The sequence below is a fragment of the Mustela putorius genome, unplaced genomic scaffold (genome assembly GCF_011764305.1).
Source record: "Mustela putorius furo isolate JIRA1106 unplaced genomic scaffold, ASM1176430v1.1 tig00003867_pilon_pilon_pilon, whole genome shotgun sequence".
In the NCBI taxonomy this organism is placed as follows: Eukaryota; Metazoa; Chordata; class Mammalia; order Carnivora; family Mustelidae; genus Mustela; species Mustela putorius.
The window spans coordinates 21913614-21932016 of record NW_025422019.1 but is presented as its reverse complement, the minus strand read 5'-3'; the positions used below and the strand labels follow the sequence as shown (position 1 = coordinate 21932016).

The following is an 18403-nucleotide window of genomic DNA, read 5'->3' as shown; positions in this document are numbered from 1 at the left end:
TCTTTTATTTACCTTCAGAAATATTTAAATGGAAAAAGCTTGGTACTCCAAACCATGAATATCTATTCAATCTGCAATGGATCCACAAGGACAAATCTCTATGAAACACTGAATTTGCTGTTCTGTTAATGGATCCTGAACTATAGGTGGATACAGCACAACTTCTAATGTTTTGTTCAAATCATTTGCCCAGATCTTGCTGTATCCTTAAAATCTATAATATATCAATTTTATCTTTGCACCCAGATAATTAGATCTTGATTTACATAGATAACATGTTCAGAAAAAATATATATATTTCAAATCAGTAATAGAAATGAGTCCTTATATGAATTTAACTTGCTATGTGGCCATGTAGTTTATTGTCATAGAGCATCTAATTATTAATAATAATATCCTATCCAATTAAATCATACACAAAGCATTTTTTATGTTTAAAAATATGGTTTTATAAAAACATTATTTGGTATTATAGACTGTAGAACCTCATTATCTCCACACAAATGTTAATTTGTGTAACAAATCCCCATGGGCAATTCATGGATTTATTCATTGTTGGTTTACTTATGGTTAAGCCTTTTGGCAAATTCCTATGTGGACAGTATATGACTAGGGTCTGGGGCAGCCTTAATTAAAATTTATAAGTTATGACAGTTGTATAGAACTGTAATAACTGAACAAAGGAAATGTCACCAGTTAATTAAAAGCACACATCTGAGAGGCATAATTAAAAAATTGAGTGTTTCTTCATTCCTTAAGTTTTTTCTTTATAATAGAGAAAGCTAGAAATAAAATATATGAACTATATTCATATAGGAAAGTACTGCAAAATGAAGTTTGACATTGATTATATTGACAGGTATACATGTACTTCATATCTATGACCTGCTCATAGGAGGATATTAAGATAAAGTTTGCTTGGGCAAAATAATGGAAATGAGGGTAAAGCACTGAATTACTCTATCATTCTATTATAGAAAATTGAGAATAATTGAAGAGTTTTTCTCATCATGATTATGATGAGGATATTTATGTGACTAACTATATATATTTACAATTAATCTTAACTTTTATAAATATTTATTCTCCAAAGTACATTGATACTGTTTGGTCTTTTCCTTACACTTAGAGTTCTGTTATTTAGACTTTTCATGTTCATATCAAAATGAAACAAGGTTTTCTTTTTCTTTTTTTTTTTTAAGATTTTATTTATTTATTTGACAGAGAGAGACACAACAAGAGAGGGAACACAAGCACGGGGAGTGGGAGAGGGAGAAGCAGGCTTCCTACAGAGCAGGGAACATGATGCGGGGCTCTATCCCAGGACCCTGGGATCATGACCTGAGCCAAAGGCAGATGCTTAATGACAGCCACGAGCTACCCAGGCACCCCGAAATAAGATTTTCTACACAGCTGATTTAGAGTAATAGAGCGAGAGAGTTTATAAATTTGGGACAATATACCCAAATACTGCCATGCATAAAGTTTGGAATTGTGCAGAAGGGAAGGCCACTCTGAATTTAGGGAGTTTGAAAGTACACAGAAGGACTGCCTAGGAAAAGGAGTGATGGTGCAATTTTTTATAGTAGATAATACATTTGTATTGGATGTCTTAAATGAATATAGAAAGTAGAGCACAGAAGCTCTCACTGTAACCCTCTCTATTACCATATCTATGGACTTTGACAGTGAAAGGTTTTGTCCCCAGAACTAAAATAAGAGGAAAGTGCCCGCCAATGAGGGTTGTGGGAGTGGGGGGGGATTCTTCTCACTACTTCTCATTGCAACAGAAAGGGCCTTTATTTTTTATTTTTTCTAAATATTTAATTAATTTATTTATTTGAGAGAGAGTGAGAACAGAAAAGGCAGTTCAGGGTGCAGCAAGGAGAGGGAGAAGCAGGCTTCTTGCTGAGCAGGGAGCCCTACGAGAGACCAGATCCCAGGACCCTGGCAACGTGATTTGAGCCAAAGATAGAAGCTTAAAGACTCAGCCACTCAGGCACTCTAGGAAGGGCCTTAAAATAATAAGTAGACGGTGAGTCTTTTCTTTCTTATTAATTCAGGCTCTTTCTGCCCACGACACTGTCCCAAATATGAAGGTGACATATATGGCTGCCATTAAATAAGATCAAATATAGCTGCCCTAAAAATGTTTGCTCAAAGACAAGTTAAGCTGGGAACTTTTGGATACCCTCAAAACATCATGGGACTAATGACAAAATGTAAATACTAATGTCCCTCAAGTCACATCTGTACCAAGGACATGAAGTACACAATCACCTAATTAACAGCTTGATAAAGGGTGAACATGCATTTAAACTGCCCATCTTTGTTTTTCTTTCACTTTTTATTTAAATTAGAACTTTTTAAATTGAAATTAATCTTGATGTCCTAGCTTCCTTAACATAAATATTGTTTATATTTAGGGAGTGCTAAGAGTTGGGTATTTGGTCCTACTTGCTTTTTAAGGATCTAAGAGAATATTATATTGAAAATATAAAATTGAAAACATAAAATAGGGTATATAATTTTAACAAATAAGTGACATAAAAATACATAGCCATCACAAATCAAGTAGGCGGGAAAAACAGCAAAATGAGTAAATGGCAAAAGATGAATCTCACACACATATGCACACAAACATACAAAAAGAGGAGAAAAGAGGAAAAAGAGGAAGGAGAAGTTTGGCGAGGAGGAAGTACAAGAGAAGGCGAGTCACACACAGATGAAACCAGCATCTTTAAATCACTATCAGAAGAAAATGTTCACGTGCATATCATGAAGCAAGCAATTTTGAAATACTCACCAAGAGTTTAAAAGGTTTTATGTCCTTAAAATAATGAAATTTTTAGAAACATATTCTAAGGATTACATAATGATAAAAGCCAAAATATTTAGAAGTAAAGTTGTTCAACATAGTGTTATTTAGAATATAAAATTGGAGATAATTAATATGTAGGATAAAGCATAGTTATAGCTTAGCAGTTATAGCATAGCAGTTCAGGGCTAAATAGTTAATATGTAGGATAAAGCATACCTAAAAGATCAATGTTATATGACAAAGCCAGATTTGTAGAATATATGATAATATAGTAAAATATTCACATTGTATCTATCTTATTTTTACTGAAGTATAGTTGATACACAATGTTGCATTAGGTTCAGGTGTACAATTAAGTGATTTGACAACTCTAATTTATGCTATGCTCATCACAAGTGTAGCTGCCATCTGTCACCATGCGATGCTAGTCCAGTATCATTGACGATATTTCCTACGCTGGTACCTTTCACCCCGTGGTTTATTCCTTCCACAACTGGTAACCTGTATGTCCCTCTTCCCTTCATCTATTTTGTCCATCCCCACTGCCTCTCCTGTGGCAGGCAGCCACCAGTTTGCTATGTATTTGTGGGTCCATTATTTATTGTGTGTTTTGTTTTTCAAATTCCATATATAAACAGAGGCATATGGAATTTGTTTTTTGTTTTTTGTAAGAGATTTTATTTTATTTACTTGACAGAGAGAGAGGCATGAGCCAGGGGGAGGGGCAAGCAGAGGGAGAAACATCTCCCCACTGAGCAGGGAGGCTGACATAGGGCTCCATCCCAGGATTCTGGGATCATGACCTGAACTGAAGGCAAATGCTTAACTGACTGAGCCACCCTGGCAAAATAAAGCGGCCTGATTTACTTCACTTAGCATAATATAATACCCTCTAAGTCCATCTATAGTCTAGGTCCATCTGTGTCATCAAAACTACAAAATCTCCTTCTTTCTTATGACTGAGTAATATTCCATTGCACATATATATCACACCTTTTTTATTCATTTATCTATCAATGGATACTTAGATTACTTCCATATCTTGGCTCTTGTAAATAATGCTGCATCACTAATCACCAGGGAAGTGCAAATCAAAACCACCATGAGATATGACCTTACACCAGTCAGAATGGTTAGTATCAAAAAGACAAGAAATAACAAATGTCAACAAGGATGTGGAGGAAAGGGAACCTTCATGAGCTGTTGGTGGGAAGGTAAATCGGTACAATCACTGTGGAAAATGGAATTTTGAGGCTCCTTAAAAATTAAAAATAGAAACATCACAAGATCCCAGTAATTCACATTGTACATTTAAAGTTTTAAGGGACAAGAAATAAAACTGTTTATACAATATGAGCCCAATATGGGAAAAAATGCATACATAAATTGTCTGTGTGAGGAAATAGATCTTTCCTTGTATGTCTGTATTTTCCAAGTTCCACAATTAACATGCATTGCTGTGAGAATTAAAAATTAAGTAATGATAATAATTATTAGAATTTAAAATAATAATAATTATTATTATTTCCAATATCATGGTAATTAGTCTATATTTGACTGCTTAGTGAGTGCCAGGTGATGTTCTCAGTCCATGCACCTTCACAAAAAACCTTTGAGAGTTTGAAAGTAAGATTCTAATTCTGCTGTGGACTTTTTTTTATCAGTTACTTGTTCATTTGGACCACATCGTGAAAGCAGCACTGAAGTTAAGTCTTACGGCTTTCTAAGCTAATCTCAGGTTTGAGGTGGCTTCCTTGTATTCACAGAAAGGACAAAAATATTTCAGTCTCATTTTCACAAAGCTGGCTGAAAACGAACTTTTCAGAAGTATAAATAGATTGTGACCTATAATTTGAAACATGTCGGAATATATTAAGTAGCACCTGGGAGGGAGCTTGCTAAGGTCCACAGTTCCTCGTTTTCTTTTTCAGGCTTTACTGAATAGTTCTCTGTAATCTTTATGATACTTAAGACAACTCGACAGCTATAGTCAACTTACTAAAATTATATATAAATGGGCACTCACTTTCTGTCCAGGAAGACATTATATAAAGTAGAAAAGTGGAATGTCAAATCTCTTCATCAAAAAGTCTAGCAATTTTTTTAAGCATTCAAAACTTTGATTACTTGAGTCTAAATCAGAAGTGAAGACAGATTTCACAAAACAGAGTGGTCTTGGGGGCAAGGGGTCAGGCAGTGGGCATTCTGATTGCCACCTAGTATCAAACAGAATGAGGCTATGGTGACTTGTCTCTCAGTTTATTATTTTTATCCTATATAAAATAACAAGAATGTGGTTTTTGTTCAAATAGTAAAGATGTTGTGAGTAAAGAGTGTGTAACTTTTAGACACTATTTTCATAGAGCATTAAGTGTCAGCATTTGAAAATATGCTCTGCAGTTTAAATGTCAATTAAATTATATTACTTAGACTCAATGCATTTATCAGACTGTTTGAACTAAACAATGACTATAGAAAACTTGTTAGGTAGAAAACATTACAACCAGGGATAAAACTTTACAAGGAACAGACTCACTCAATGAGTACCAAATTAAACAGAGTAAGATGCATGGTTCACATTGATAAATAGTATGAATTCCAAATAAATTGCTTGAAAAGAGAACTGACTAATGATGCTCACTAGCAGGTATCTTCCCCTCAGAAATAATAAACACTGTCACTGTCTCATAGGATGTTCACGAGTAATTGCTTGAGCTAGAGCATTCCTTCATGGCAATCAACCACACATTTTTCTAGCATTATGTTTATATAGAAAAAAGGAGTCATGATTTATTTGTCCCATATTGAGCAGAGATGTAATTTTACCTACTTAAAGTCATACAGTATTGATTAAATCACACTGATGAGTAGCATCTTTATAATCAGCTTAAATACTGTTTATTAAATAAATCTAGCTTTTAAAAACAGACTCCGGTATTACATCAAATTACTGAAAAATGCCAACAGACACACTTTTATAATATTCAAATAGGAATGTATGCTTTTGAGCATTGATTGATATTTATTCATATATTACTTGACCAAAAGCTATACTGCAAATTTTACTCTAAAATCATTAGCAAGTAAATAGCCTTTTCTATATGGGATATATAGTCAGTGATTATAATACTTTGGAAATTTTGCAAGCCGTATTCTATTATAGTGCCCACTACATTTTGAATGCTTAATAAGTGCCAAGAACTGTGGCAAATTCCTTAAACATAAGGCCTTATTTAATCCTTATCATTCCATGATGTCTACATTGTGGTAATTTTCAGATGTGAGCTAGAATAGTTAAGTAGGATAAGTAGAATCCAAAAATCTAGATTATTCCAAAGTCAATGCTCCAAGAAATTGTTACCCCAAAAATCAGCAATATTATCTACCCACATCAAAGAAATAACTGGTTATAACTGTATAACAAAAGTAAAATATAGTCATATAGGACCATCTCTCTAGAGGTAAACTATAACCAAATCATAAAAATTTAATGTTTCATTTAACAAGGATTAAGGACTAATGGTAAATCATTATAATATTCATGTAGTTACCTATCTATATAATAGAAAAGATTCCATCTTTATTATACATTTTAAAACATTATTTTGAGTTGATATATATGGATATATATTTATGTTATTTTCTAAAGAATACATATGGAAAAATGTGTATTGGGATTCCATATGTAGTTTCTTAATAAAAACACATGTACTTAGTTAAGTTTAAATAATAGCCTCAGTTGATAATTTGCTTAATAAAAATACTAATAGTAATAATACCAATACAACTACTAAAAATAACACTACCAATAAGTACTTGCTATGTGGCAGACATTGTGCTGCGTGTTTTACCAGCATATAATACAGCATATAATAGCACCTTTATATGTCTAGTGAGTTAAGGTAAGTTTTGCAAAGCCACACAATTAATAAATATCTAGTAAGATTTGATTCCCAGGTCTGTCTAATACCAAAAAACAAACAAATAACTTATTATTATTTACCAAATTTATTAAACTCATTTAGTTCCTGTTAAATATTCTTATGAACTATTTCAGAATTAACCATTTTTACTGAGACTAGTTTTGGTGTGTAAGGGCCATGTAAGATCAGCAAAATTTCAAGAACTCTGTGCGAATCCAAGACATTTCCTTTCTTCTTATGAGCAATACAATCTTTAGTTGTATCAATGAATATTCCTTAATGTATATTACTGATTATAGATGATTAACACCTTTAGTTATATTTTTGCCATATTTGACATACTTGGTTATCCAGTTAAATCTAAACAGTTTATTTATTATTTAACTTGATGCATAAAAATTTGCCGGCACATTTTTGAAGATATATGCAACCAGTTTCCATTCGACTATGAACAGAAGCAGATAAATTAATAATGAATTAATGGAGCAAATAAACTAAGCTTCACTTGTTGTACACAGCTAGTAAGGCACTTTGCTAACATACAATGTCGAACTTGAATATGGAGCAGACCTAGTACTAGGAGAACCTAGTCTTCAGAAATTGTGTAAGCTACCAGGACAATATTTATGAGAAGAATTTTCTCTCTTGTGGGTCATGGGAGAGTTGAACCTACTGAGCAGCCAGAGACACATATACGAGACATACAACAAAGACTGAGACTGAAGACCTGTCATTTAGGAAGGTGAATGAGCCCAGAGTCAGGAAACTGATGCTAAAGTATTTGAATAGAGAAACAATTATTGTAACCATGAAAGTGTATCACCAAAAAGAAGTCTGGAATAATATATTTTAAGAGACAGAAAGAGAAAACATAAAGGCAACTGAAAAGGAAAAACAGGAAATCAACAATGGTAGTGTCTTACAAACCAAGAATTTTTTAAGAGTAGATGTGTAATAAAATGTGTAATAAAAAAGAAAAAATAAATTTCAAAACTAACATGTGTAAATTATGCAGACATTTAAGGAGGAGGATGATTGAAAAGAAATCAGTGGATTTAGGGATTAAGAGATCAGAGATAAGCTTTGCAAGACTATATAAATACACATTAACTTCTCCATCCCTCAACCTCTTTTACCACTAGGGAATCAGAATTGATTTATGTGAATAATACATACATGTTGAGGGATCTGTCCTCTTTTCTGAAATAGCAAAGAGAAGTAACAGGTTAAGACACATCTTTTTGTATACTGAAAAAAATAAAAACTGTAAATCCACTGAAGGATTGGAATGTGACTTTATGATCAAAGATTTTTTCATGCATTTGATAGAACTGAAAGCTGTGAGTGTAGACTCTTAAAAAGCTCAAGTATATATCAAAATTTGAAGTTATTCAAGTAAATGGACTTGATAAAAATAATAGGTGTGATTATTTTTTTGTTTGTATTTGTTTCGTGGGATTTGTATGTGTGTGTTCTTTCTTACTAAAGTGTAGAATTAAGCATGTTGAGAAAGTAAAGAGAGGAAAAAGACCCATCTTCCAAAGTTAAAGATGTTGAAGTCTGAGACTTAATGGAGTTTTTCTGCTTTATACCATCACTTTAAAAATTTTAATTTTTTAATTAACGTATAATGTATTATTTGTTTCAGGGTACAGGTCTGTGATTCATCAGTCTTACACAATTCACAGCACTCACCATAGCACATACCCTCCCCAATGTCCATCTCCCTGCCACCCCATCTCTCATACCCCCCTTCCTTCCAGGAACCCTCAGTTTGTTTTATCTTAAATAAATAATGGAGATAAAACGTGTAATTTAAGACAGTTTTCCAAAAGATTTTCTTAGAATGTTACAGTGTCTCTTTAGGACACAGTCACAAAATGAAGAATGGTGAATCTCAGTAGAAATAACAACGGTAATAATAATAAACAGAGCTAAAGTGTCACTGAGTGCCTTCTGTGTGCCTAGTACCTTTAGAAATGCTTTGCATGTATAATCTCATTTACTTTACTTGATTCTGCAGAACAACCCCATATTATTACCCCCATTTATTTATTTATTTGTTTTTCATGGGGGAAAGAAACAGAGAAGTGGTGCTCATGGTTCCACCACTGGTATTTGGCACAGATAGCATATGTCCAGGGGACCTGACAACCCACATTTTAAACGTCTAAATGCTACAGAAAGCAGACTGATTAGAGGCAACAACCTGATCCTCCCCCTCCTTCCTCCAGTTAATTGATGCTCTTCCTGATTATACTACCCTTGTAGGCTGTCAACTCCCAAGCTCCCTGGACGCTTCACTGCTATAAATCTATACCTTAGTCATCGTAACAGTATTGTTGCCTTTTCAAATGCCAAAATCAAATTGAGTTACCTAAAAAATCTTTATAAATAAATCCAATGCAACTTATTAGGGTACACCCAGAGAGAATCCTGAAAATATTAGATGGAGCCCATTATAAAATTCTGTGACAGATGGTTCATTTCCCATCAGCAAACAAAAGATCTGCTGTTATCAACACACAGCTTCAAATTGGTAATGTTCCCCTGAATATGAAGATTTCTTCTTGTCAAAAAGAAATCTTCTCTTTAAAGGAAGAGAAAGAAGCCTTTTGAAAATAATTCAGCCAGAATCTAAATGATCTGAGGCATATGCTGGGGGTGGAGGTTGGGGAAAAACTGGTCACTCTGCCCTAGTTTCAAAACAGCTGTAAATGAGATAAAGGCATGGCATCATTCTCTCAGTGACTGGGATAGAGCAGTTTTCAAGTGCCTTAGTGGGTTGCATTTGTTTCTTTCAAACTTCTATCACTTTAATGTTTTTCACTCCTAATTTTAAAAAACATGGAAAACAATGGGGGAAAAAAACCCCATAAATCTATGGTGCTTAAGTCCTACCACCATATGGCACTTTTTGAGATTATTCTAATTCCTTTTGATTTCTCGTGTACTTTGTGGTCTATTTTTTTTTTCCACATTTAGCTCATGTTAATTTGTATTCCTGTTTATCTGTTTTATTTCTCGGTAAGGTATTCACTGGTTCTTGTTGATGAAGAGGAATTACTTCCTTTGTTCAGGTCTTTTATTTTCCTTAGTACTTGTGTTCTAACAATTCTCTATCCTCTTCATCTTCTACCACTATTCATTCTCTTGTTTGTGTCTTTGTTTTTCAACCACTATTGTTCCTGTAAAGATATTTTGTCTATATGTAAGCAACAACTAGAAAATTCACTACCATTATAAGAGAAATAATTAGCTAAAAGTTTTAAAGCCATTTTCTGGAAATGTTAAACATGATATGACTCAGCTTTTAATGTATGTAAAATTTACCTTGCTTCTCAACCTATTAATAGGCATTTGTCTGCCACAAAACTAGTAAGATTTATACATAAGCTATAAAGCAGTGCTACTCACCATAAAAAATGTATGTAACTTTGTTCATTAAGAAGCAATAGCTTCAAGTGTGCTTAAGTATGTGGAGAGCTTTCAAAGCAAAATAAGTAAATAGGTTGTGGAACCTCAACTTTTTATTCTCTTGGAAATACGTGTGGATTTTATTTGGAGGCATTTTATTCACTTATGAGTGTTTTTCAAAAAATGTAAAATGTAGAATCTATGGCAGTAGAGAAAACATATCATTTTCACACTTCAAGTCTAAGCCTTATACTCATACATTTTTATGACCAATCTAATTACGCTTCATGTCTATAAAGTTGAGAGAGGAGATGGTTGGATATTCTCTGATGCTAGTCAACTGAGTAACATTTCCAAGTCCTAGTTAATTCAGATCTATAACTAAATTTATTTTTTTTATTCTCTTTCATGTTATTTCTTTACAGTTTCACAACCTCTAAACTTCATTTTTACCTATTACAAATGGTGGCCATTATTTCATTTTGTTTTCCTTAATCTCTCTTACAAGAGCTAGCTCTATACTCCATTTTTCACCCAGTCCTTGACATCTTAGGCAGTTAGAGAGACTCATTCTTGATATAACAGTTAACTGTGTTATGTTCCAAACACCTTAAAGGATTTTTCACCTTTACTTGTGGTGTTATTGAGCAAATAAAGAAAAATATCCATAGATGATCCCTTAGATTTGCTCTAGTGTGCTGTTAATATTAGACTTTAAATCTTCTTACTAAATGACAGTCCTTTCCCATGCATAAATAAAAATCTCAAAATGAAATAAAGTAGGACTTACTAAGTGCTTATATACTAAATGCAGTATGTATATTTAAATCAACTAAAATAACTAATTGCATAAATATAGGTGGCATGCCCACTTTGAACTTATTAGAATATTTATTTGTAAGTCTGAGCTCATGCTTTAGCAGTGGTGGTACATGATGATTCGATACTGAGAAACATGATTGTCTGAGGGGATTATACTAAGTGAAATAAATCAGGCAGAGAGAGATAATTATCATATGGTTTATTCATATGTGGAACATAAGGAATAGCTTGGAGGACCATAGGGGCAGGGAGGAAAACTAAATGGGAAGAAATCAGTGAGGGAAACAGCTCATGAGAGCTCTGGACTCCTAGAAATAGGGGGTTCCAGAGGAGAAGGGAGTGAGAGGATGGGGTACCCGGGTGATGGGTATTAAGGAGGGCACATGGGTGTTACACGCAGCTAATGAATCACTGAACACTAAAAAAAAAAAAAAAAAGAAAGAAAGAAAAAAAGGAAAAAATAAAAGAAGAGATATGATTGTCTCTATTTTATATTCTAATGGCTAAAACAATCTGCATTACTATACGAATGGAACAAAAATAATTGAAAAAGCAAAATGGACATGGACAGAGAAGTACAAAAAATAACACAAACACTTCAGAGCACAACACACCTATTCAAATATGTAATTATGCATAAAATGAGCTCCAGTTATTTTACCTGATGTGAACCTGAGTTGTCTTCTAATCTAGGCTTCACTAGAACATGGGAAAACTAAGACACACAGAGGTCAAGTTACTGCCTAAAACCACAGGTTAACTAGTGGAAAAACACTGACCAGAATCTTGGTCTCCTGTTACTTATCTAGTGAGGATTCCATGAAAATAAACCATTCCAGTCAAATAATTTCTTTTTTGTTACTTTTTCTTTTGCAATAGGGAGACCCACCTGCAGCTGTGCACTGGGGTTCACGGGACCAAACTGTGGTAAGACTGTCTGTGAGGACTTTTGTCAAAATGGAGGGACCTGCAGTGTGACTGCTGGGAACCAGCCCTACTGCCACTGCCAGCCCGATCACACTGGAGACAGATGTCAGTACTGTAAGTGAAAGCAAGTCCCATAAGACGGTCTGACAGCATACTTTGATGTTTACGCTAAGTAATTTTCTTATCTCGATGTTCCTTCCATTATCTCATTTTCAGCAACCCCTTATTTTTCAGGGTCGCTCCCTCCATCACCCCAGCTCCAACAATTTTTTACATTGTTCCTCATTCTTCTCATTTTAAAGATTCCATGTTTCTTCTTTCTCAGCTGAGATTCTATAATCCATCATTGTAATCACCCCCTCATATACACCCTCAGTTCCCTTGCTCTCTCTTTCCTTCTATTATACTTTCCTTGAAAACTCTAACCATGGTTAAATCCAATTCTCCATCTTCTCTGAACCGGTACCCCACTGATGGATGCAACTGAAGAAAAGCACATAATCATACAGACTGGGATCACTTGAGTTTTTACCACTAATTTCAAATGGGCACTTACTATACCTTCAACTGTATTTTGCTAATCTACTGACTCTCCTAGATGTTTTGGTCAGATCATCTCCTTTCTCCTCAAACCTCTAATACCTGTTCCCCAAATTCATCCTGAACTCAAGAGCTTGCTTTCCGTTTCATTGATTAAATAGAAGCTTTCTAAAGAGAACTGCCACAAGCTCCCACCATCACCATCATCTCTTGAACTACTTTATCTTTTAGATCCATAGACTGTCTTCTTAGGAGCCGGAACCCCATGCTACCTCCAATGTTCTACTGTCCACTCATACATTCAATCCCTCTTAGCTACTCATGGATATATCTCTTAAAACTGTCCCCACCTTTCTTTTTTATCAGTATTTTCCTCTCCCCCTAGCTGTTTCTTGAACAACTTTACCTTGTGCCCATATCTTGCTACCCACAACTTTATTTTCCTGGTTGGTTTGTTTGTTTTTACCCATAGCTTTATTCTAAGGAGTTGTTACATGCTACATTCCTCTCATTTTTCTTTTGACCTCACCTCTGGCAAGTTTTTATCTTCACTATTTTGCTAAAATATTGTTCATCAGGTCAAGTTAATTTATTTTATTGTTGTCCACGTTCTCATATTCAATGGCCAATTATCAATTCTTATTTTATCCCACAATCCGCAGTTAATCACTCTCCCTTTAAAACACTTTCATTTGTCTTTACCACTCTCTTCTTTTCATTCCCATTTTACTGGGTATTTCTTTTCACTGTCTTTTGCTGGTTCCACCTCATCTCCCTGACCTTTAAATATTGGAGTGGCTCATGACTGTCTCTTATCTCTTTTTTCTCAAAAACTCACTCCATGAGCCTGTGATTTCCATACAAATCGGAACATTAGGTTAAGCATTTTTACATACAGTTTTGTAAGACACAGTTTCCCAAACATAACCCCCAAAGATTCTGATTCTGTTAGGCTTCAATACCATGTAAAGTCTCCACATGTTTCATATGTGTGACTGCGATTGAGACCTACTTGCTTAGATGATTTAACTAATCATGTGACTTTTTGTATCATCCAAATACAAACAATTCTGAATGTATATCTCTAGCTGAACCTCCCTCCTGAATTCCAGATTTTTATACCTAAGTATCTATTTGACAGTTTGAGTTGGCTCTAACTTTACCTGATTTTCTCACCCCAAATTGCTTCTACCCCAGTTTACCCTGCGTCTATAAAAGGAAACACTCCTCACTTGAGTCCAAGTATCTTGGACTCATCCTTTTTTTTTTTTAATCTAACCCACTTTATTATTTTTTTTAAAGATCTTCCTATCTATTTTTTTTGTTTTAATTCCAGTATAGTTACAAACAATGTTATATTAGTTTCGGGTACATAATCCAGCAATTCAACAATCCCAACAATCTGAGTGCTCATCACTACAAGTGTACTCCTTAATCCCAATTTATCTATTTTGAATTCATTCTTGACTGCTTTCTTTCTTTTACACCCCAATTTCTTTCTCACTTGTTCCTTTAAAATATGCCCAGGACCTGAACACTTCTCACCAGCTTCATCCCTACTATCTTCATTGACATTTCCAGCATTTCCTACCTGTATTTTTACTAACTGATCTCCATGCTTTCTCTCCGCATGCTCTGTACCTATTCTCAAAAGAATAGCCACAGCTGTATGTTGTATCCATAATAAGAAGAATGGTTTTCTGTCTCAATCACATTTATTGAGATCTTTCTATATCCAGGCACTATGTGTTTCATTCTTTTTTTCCCTTAATTCTACTAATCTGTTTAATCTCACTAATGAACCAGGTAAGCTCATGCTTTAGCAGTGGTGGTACATGATGATTCAACACTGAGAAATATGATTGTCTGAGGGGATTATACTAAGTGAAATAAGTCAGGCAGAGAGAGACAATTATCATATGGTTTCATTCATATGTGGAACATAAGGAATAGCTTGGAGGACCATAGGGGCAGGGAGGAAAACTAAATGGGAAGAAATCAGTGAGGGAAACAGCTCATGAGAGACTCTGGACTCCTAGAAATAGAGGGTTCCAGAGGAGAAGGAAGTGAGGGGATGGGGTACCCGGTTTTATTCTCATTTTGCAGAGGAAGCTACTGAGGAATTATCTCTTAAGTGGTATGTGTCATAGGCCCACAGATTTTATCTAGCAAAAAACAATCTTGTCATATGCTGGTATCACACCTTGTTTACACATCTTGCTTATGACCTCATGGTTCTTCCTTCCTCTTCCCTCTTCTCAACAAAGCAGAATATTCCAGTACAACTCCAACCTACCAACTCCTGGGTTCTTTCCCAATATTCTCACAACCCTGAAAGATTTCCAAGTAAATCAGGGACAGCACCAACTATTCCCCTGCATAACACAGACCCTTATTACTATCCAGACTACTTTTGCAGCCTCTCTCTTATTCTAGTAAAACCACACTTACCCTGCTTCTCCTCACGTCAGTTTCCTCGGCATTGCAACTTTCTCCCATTATTCTTTTCCTCTGGAATGCACTTTCTTTGGATTTTTCCTCACCTTCCTCTCTCCATGCCAAATCCTATCTATCTGTCCCTGTCCAGTTTTAAGGCCATTTCCTTTGTCAAGATCTTCACATCTGCCCAAGAGAATGCATGGCTTTTTCTTTCGAATTTTCAAGTCACTGCTTCTTTACTTCTGTCTGTTTCTACTCACTTTAATCTGGTATTATTGTTAATTGTGTGTTTCCTTCCTATTTGTCTGGGACGACCTCTTTGAGATTATACCCAACAAAGGCATTTGTCAAATAAATAAATAATCATAGAAAATAAATGAAAACAGTTTGGAGACAAGTTAATAAAAGAACAATCAACTTAATGTACAAGAGCTACATTTAATCAGGCTACAACCATCTGGTATTTTTCTGTGCAGCTTATCTCTGTTCCCAATTGGTCTATCATCATAGAATGTTAATCTTTTTTTTTTTTTAACTTGAAAAAAAAATGTTTTTAAGCTCAAGCATGGCCATTTTTTTTTCTTTTTGATCTAAGTTTAAAAAAAATATTATGTGGCCATCATCATAGCGATTTGGTTTCTGAAAAAGAATAAATTGAGTAAGCATATATTTTAATTGGCAACTTAATAGAATCACAGTCTGAGGTAGCCTGATGCATTATAAAAGGCTGCATTATCATTTTATTATCACTATTAGCAGTCATAGCACTTCCCACCTTTTACTGCAAAGCACTTATTAAAATTAACCAATTAATCCTTAGACAGAGGTTAAATAACTTGCTCAAGGTCCCAAAGTAGTAATATTACAGTCAGAATGGGACCCCAGGAGTTGTTGATCAAGATGTCAACAAACATTCCTGCAGTATGGTGATGCTGTTCTTTGGCAGCAAAGTAAGTCTGTGGACAGTGTCATTAAAATGATAAATCTAAAAACTGACAAAAGTATAATAAATTTAGGATCTATTATATGTGAGTCGGCAAGGTTCAGTGGACCTGGTGTTCTGTCAAAATTGTATCTTGCATATACAAAATCTTCTCTCCATAAATGAAGGAATGACAGAATGGTTCATTACAGTGCCTAATTAAAGGTCCATTAGTGGGAGGTAAAACATCAGTTCTTAGTTGTGCTGAGTAAAAACATTTCATGATTCTAATGGCAATATAAAATCCTGAGGTCTAAATGCAAATTAATTTTAACAGAAGCACCCAGGGAGGAGAGACAGAGATAAATACTGGCAAAGTACAATGGAATATTCTTTTAGAAAGTTGTTTAAGAACAAATATAGCTCCATTTTGTACATATCTGGAGCAAGGATTTCTAGTATAAATAAAAAATAATAATAAGCATGGCATTTCACACTTAAAGCTGAATGTTAAACATGAGGCCAATAATACCTGAGGTTATTAGTACTTAATAACAAGTTATTGAGGACCAACTCAATCTGTGTCTAAGAGCCCAGTGTTAAAATCAAATGGCAATCTGTTTGTTCTCTCATTGGTATTTTTAAAGTTCTCTAGTAATCTGCTTGGGAACCCATTATAATTTCAATTAGAACTTAGTTTATCAGAAACACACCTGTATAGTTTATTGCATTAAATACCAACACAAAGTAATATCTCAAGATCATAAAATTAGAAGTACCTGACAGTCATCTAAATATTTCATCTATTGTAACTGGTATTAGAACCATAGTCTATCAAGAGTAATTATAAAAGTTATGAAATATAGATGTGTGTCTACAATATGTGATAACATGATGGAATTATTTTTACTTTGCAGAATAATTTTGTTTCATTAGTCAATTGATTAGTAAACAAATTTGGTACTTATCATGGACCTGTCACTATTAGGCATTGAGAAAACAGTGATGTCAGAGATATTTCCTGCCCTCAAAGGGTTTACAATCTAATGTGTAATTCTGGAAAAGATACAAGTTATATTAAAGGTAGTTTAATGAAATACAGTGGCTAGCACAGAAACACAGAAAGAGAATTCAGCTTATAGGAAAGATTTCTTGAAGGAAGCAGCATGTAAGCTGAAACCAGAAGAAAGAAGCAGCTAACTGGATGAAGAGAAGTGGTGAGTGCAGAAGAATTTGCAAAAGGCCAGAAGGGAAAGTCTTTTGAAGTTTATCTTTTCTGTTTCTGTTTAATTTTCCTATGGGAAAGTTGGCGAGAGAAATAACGAATCACTAAAAATGTATAATGTCTTGGTCACAGAGAAATAAGCTTTTAAACATAATTTTCTCTGAACATACACTGTTTTACCAAATTCTCACACAACCCTGTGAAGTATTATTAGTCCAATTTTGCTATTGCCAAGAATGAGATGAAGACATTCTCCCTTATCTATTCCATTGGAGAACATAGGAGCCACAATTTATAGCCTTGTGGATCTGTCTCCAAAAGTAGCTTCCCCTGGTGTGTTTTCCTGTCATCTGATATCCTGCCCATTCTGCACATCTTTTGAGGCTCACTATGGGAACACTCAAAGCTCAGGTCATGCACTGGTTCAACCTGATGGTTACCAGTTTCTACTCCATTGAAAAGAGGCGTTAATAAGAATTGTAATTAAGGTTATGGCAGCAGGTCCATGCAAAAGAGACCAAAGGATTTTAATAATGACCAGGAAAGAATAAAATGTTTTCAGTTGTCCCTATTGGTGTGAAGGCCAATTAGAACTGAGCCTAGAACTCCAAGAAAGGATCATGGGTTAAAAAGTGAAATTATCAGAAGTAGCCATTTCCCCACTGAGCAAGGATTGAAGATTCTTAGAGCATTTATACCTAGAAAAAAAAATAATAATTTGGAGCTCTGGCTACTGAGGGCCCTCCGTTTTGTTTGTTTGTTTGTTTGTTTTTGTTTTTGTTTTTTCTCTTGATGAGAAAACATGCACTGCTTTTATTCAGGCTTCTTGCCTGGATTACAACACATTCACTGTGTATCTTTTTTTCCAGCCATGGAAATCTGTTCATGTTCTCTAAAATGTGCCCCTTTAAATTGTTCATACGTCTTTGTCTTTACATGTGGGTTCTTCAGCGTCTGCTAACCCTCTCTAAGCCTCCCACTTTGTCTTCTTAAGCTGCCTCTGCCCTAGGACATCCAACACTTCTCCTTGGCATTTTTAAGCTGTGTTTATATCATCAGTCATGTTCTTGACTTTCTACTGCCCTAGAATATGAAACAGGCCATGGTGAGGCATACCTCATCCATCATGGAGGGGCTGAACTCAGGGCTTGGACTTAGGAGAAAGTATTAGGTATCTGAATGAATGGTAACAAAGTAGAAAAGTCTTGTTTCCAGTCAGCCAGGCCATTTTTTTGTCTGTGCTCTGACAAGATACAACTTAAAACAGTTCCAGGCCACCTTTACTTAGCAGCTCATGAAGACCTACATTCCATGAGAAACTCTGTGCTTGCATTTCCAGTTTTGAGGGGGAAAAAATGGTATAAAAA

General features: G+C 34.8%; 1 protein-coding gene across 1 annotated transcript in view; it reads left to right on the top strand.

Annotated features, from left to right (window-relative positions):
- The window catches only part of LRP1B (LDL receptor related protein 1B), a 1620129-nt gene that overhangs the window by 1542215 nt on the left and 59511 nt on the right, over positions 1 to 18403 (top strand). The window contains exon 84 of the mRNA XM_045066491.1: positions 11863 to 12024. Within this exon, the coding sequence (XP_044922426.1) occupies positions 11863 to 12024 (162 nt within the window). The remainder of the gene's footprint in view (positions 1 to 11862; positions 12025 to 18403) is intronic.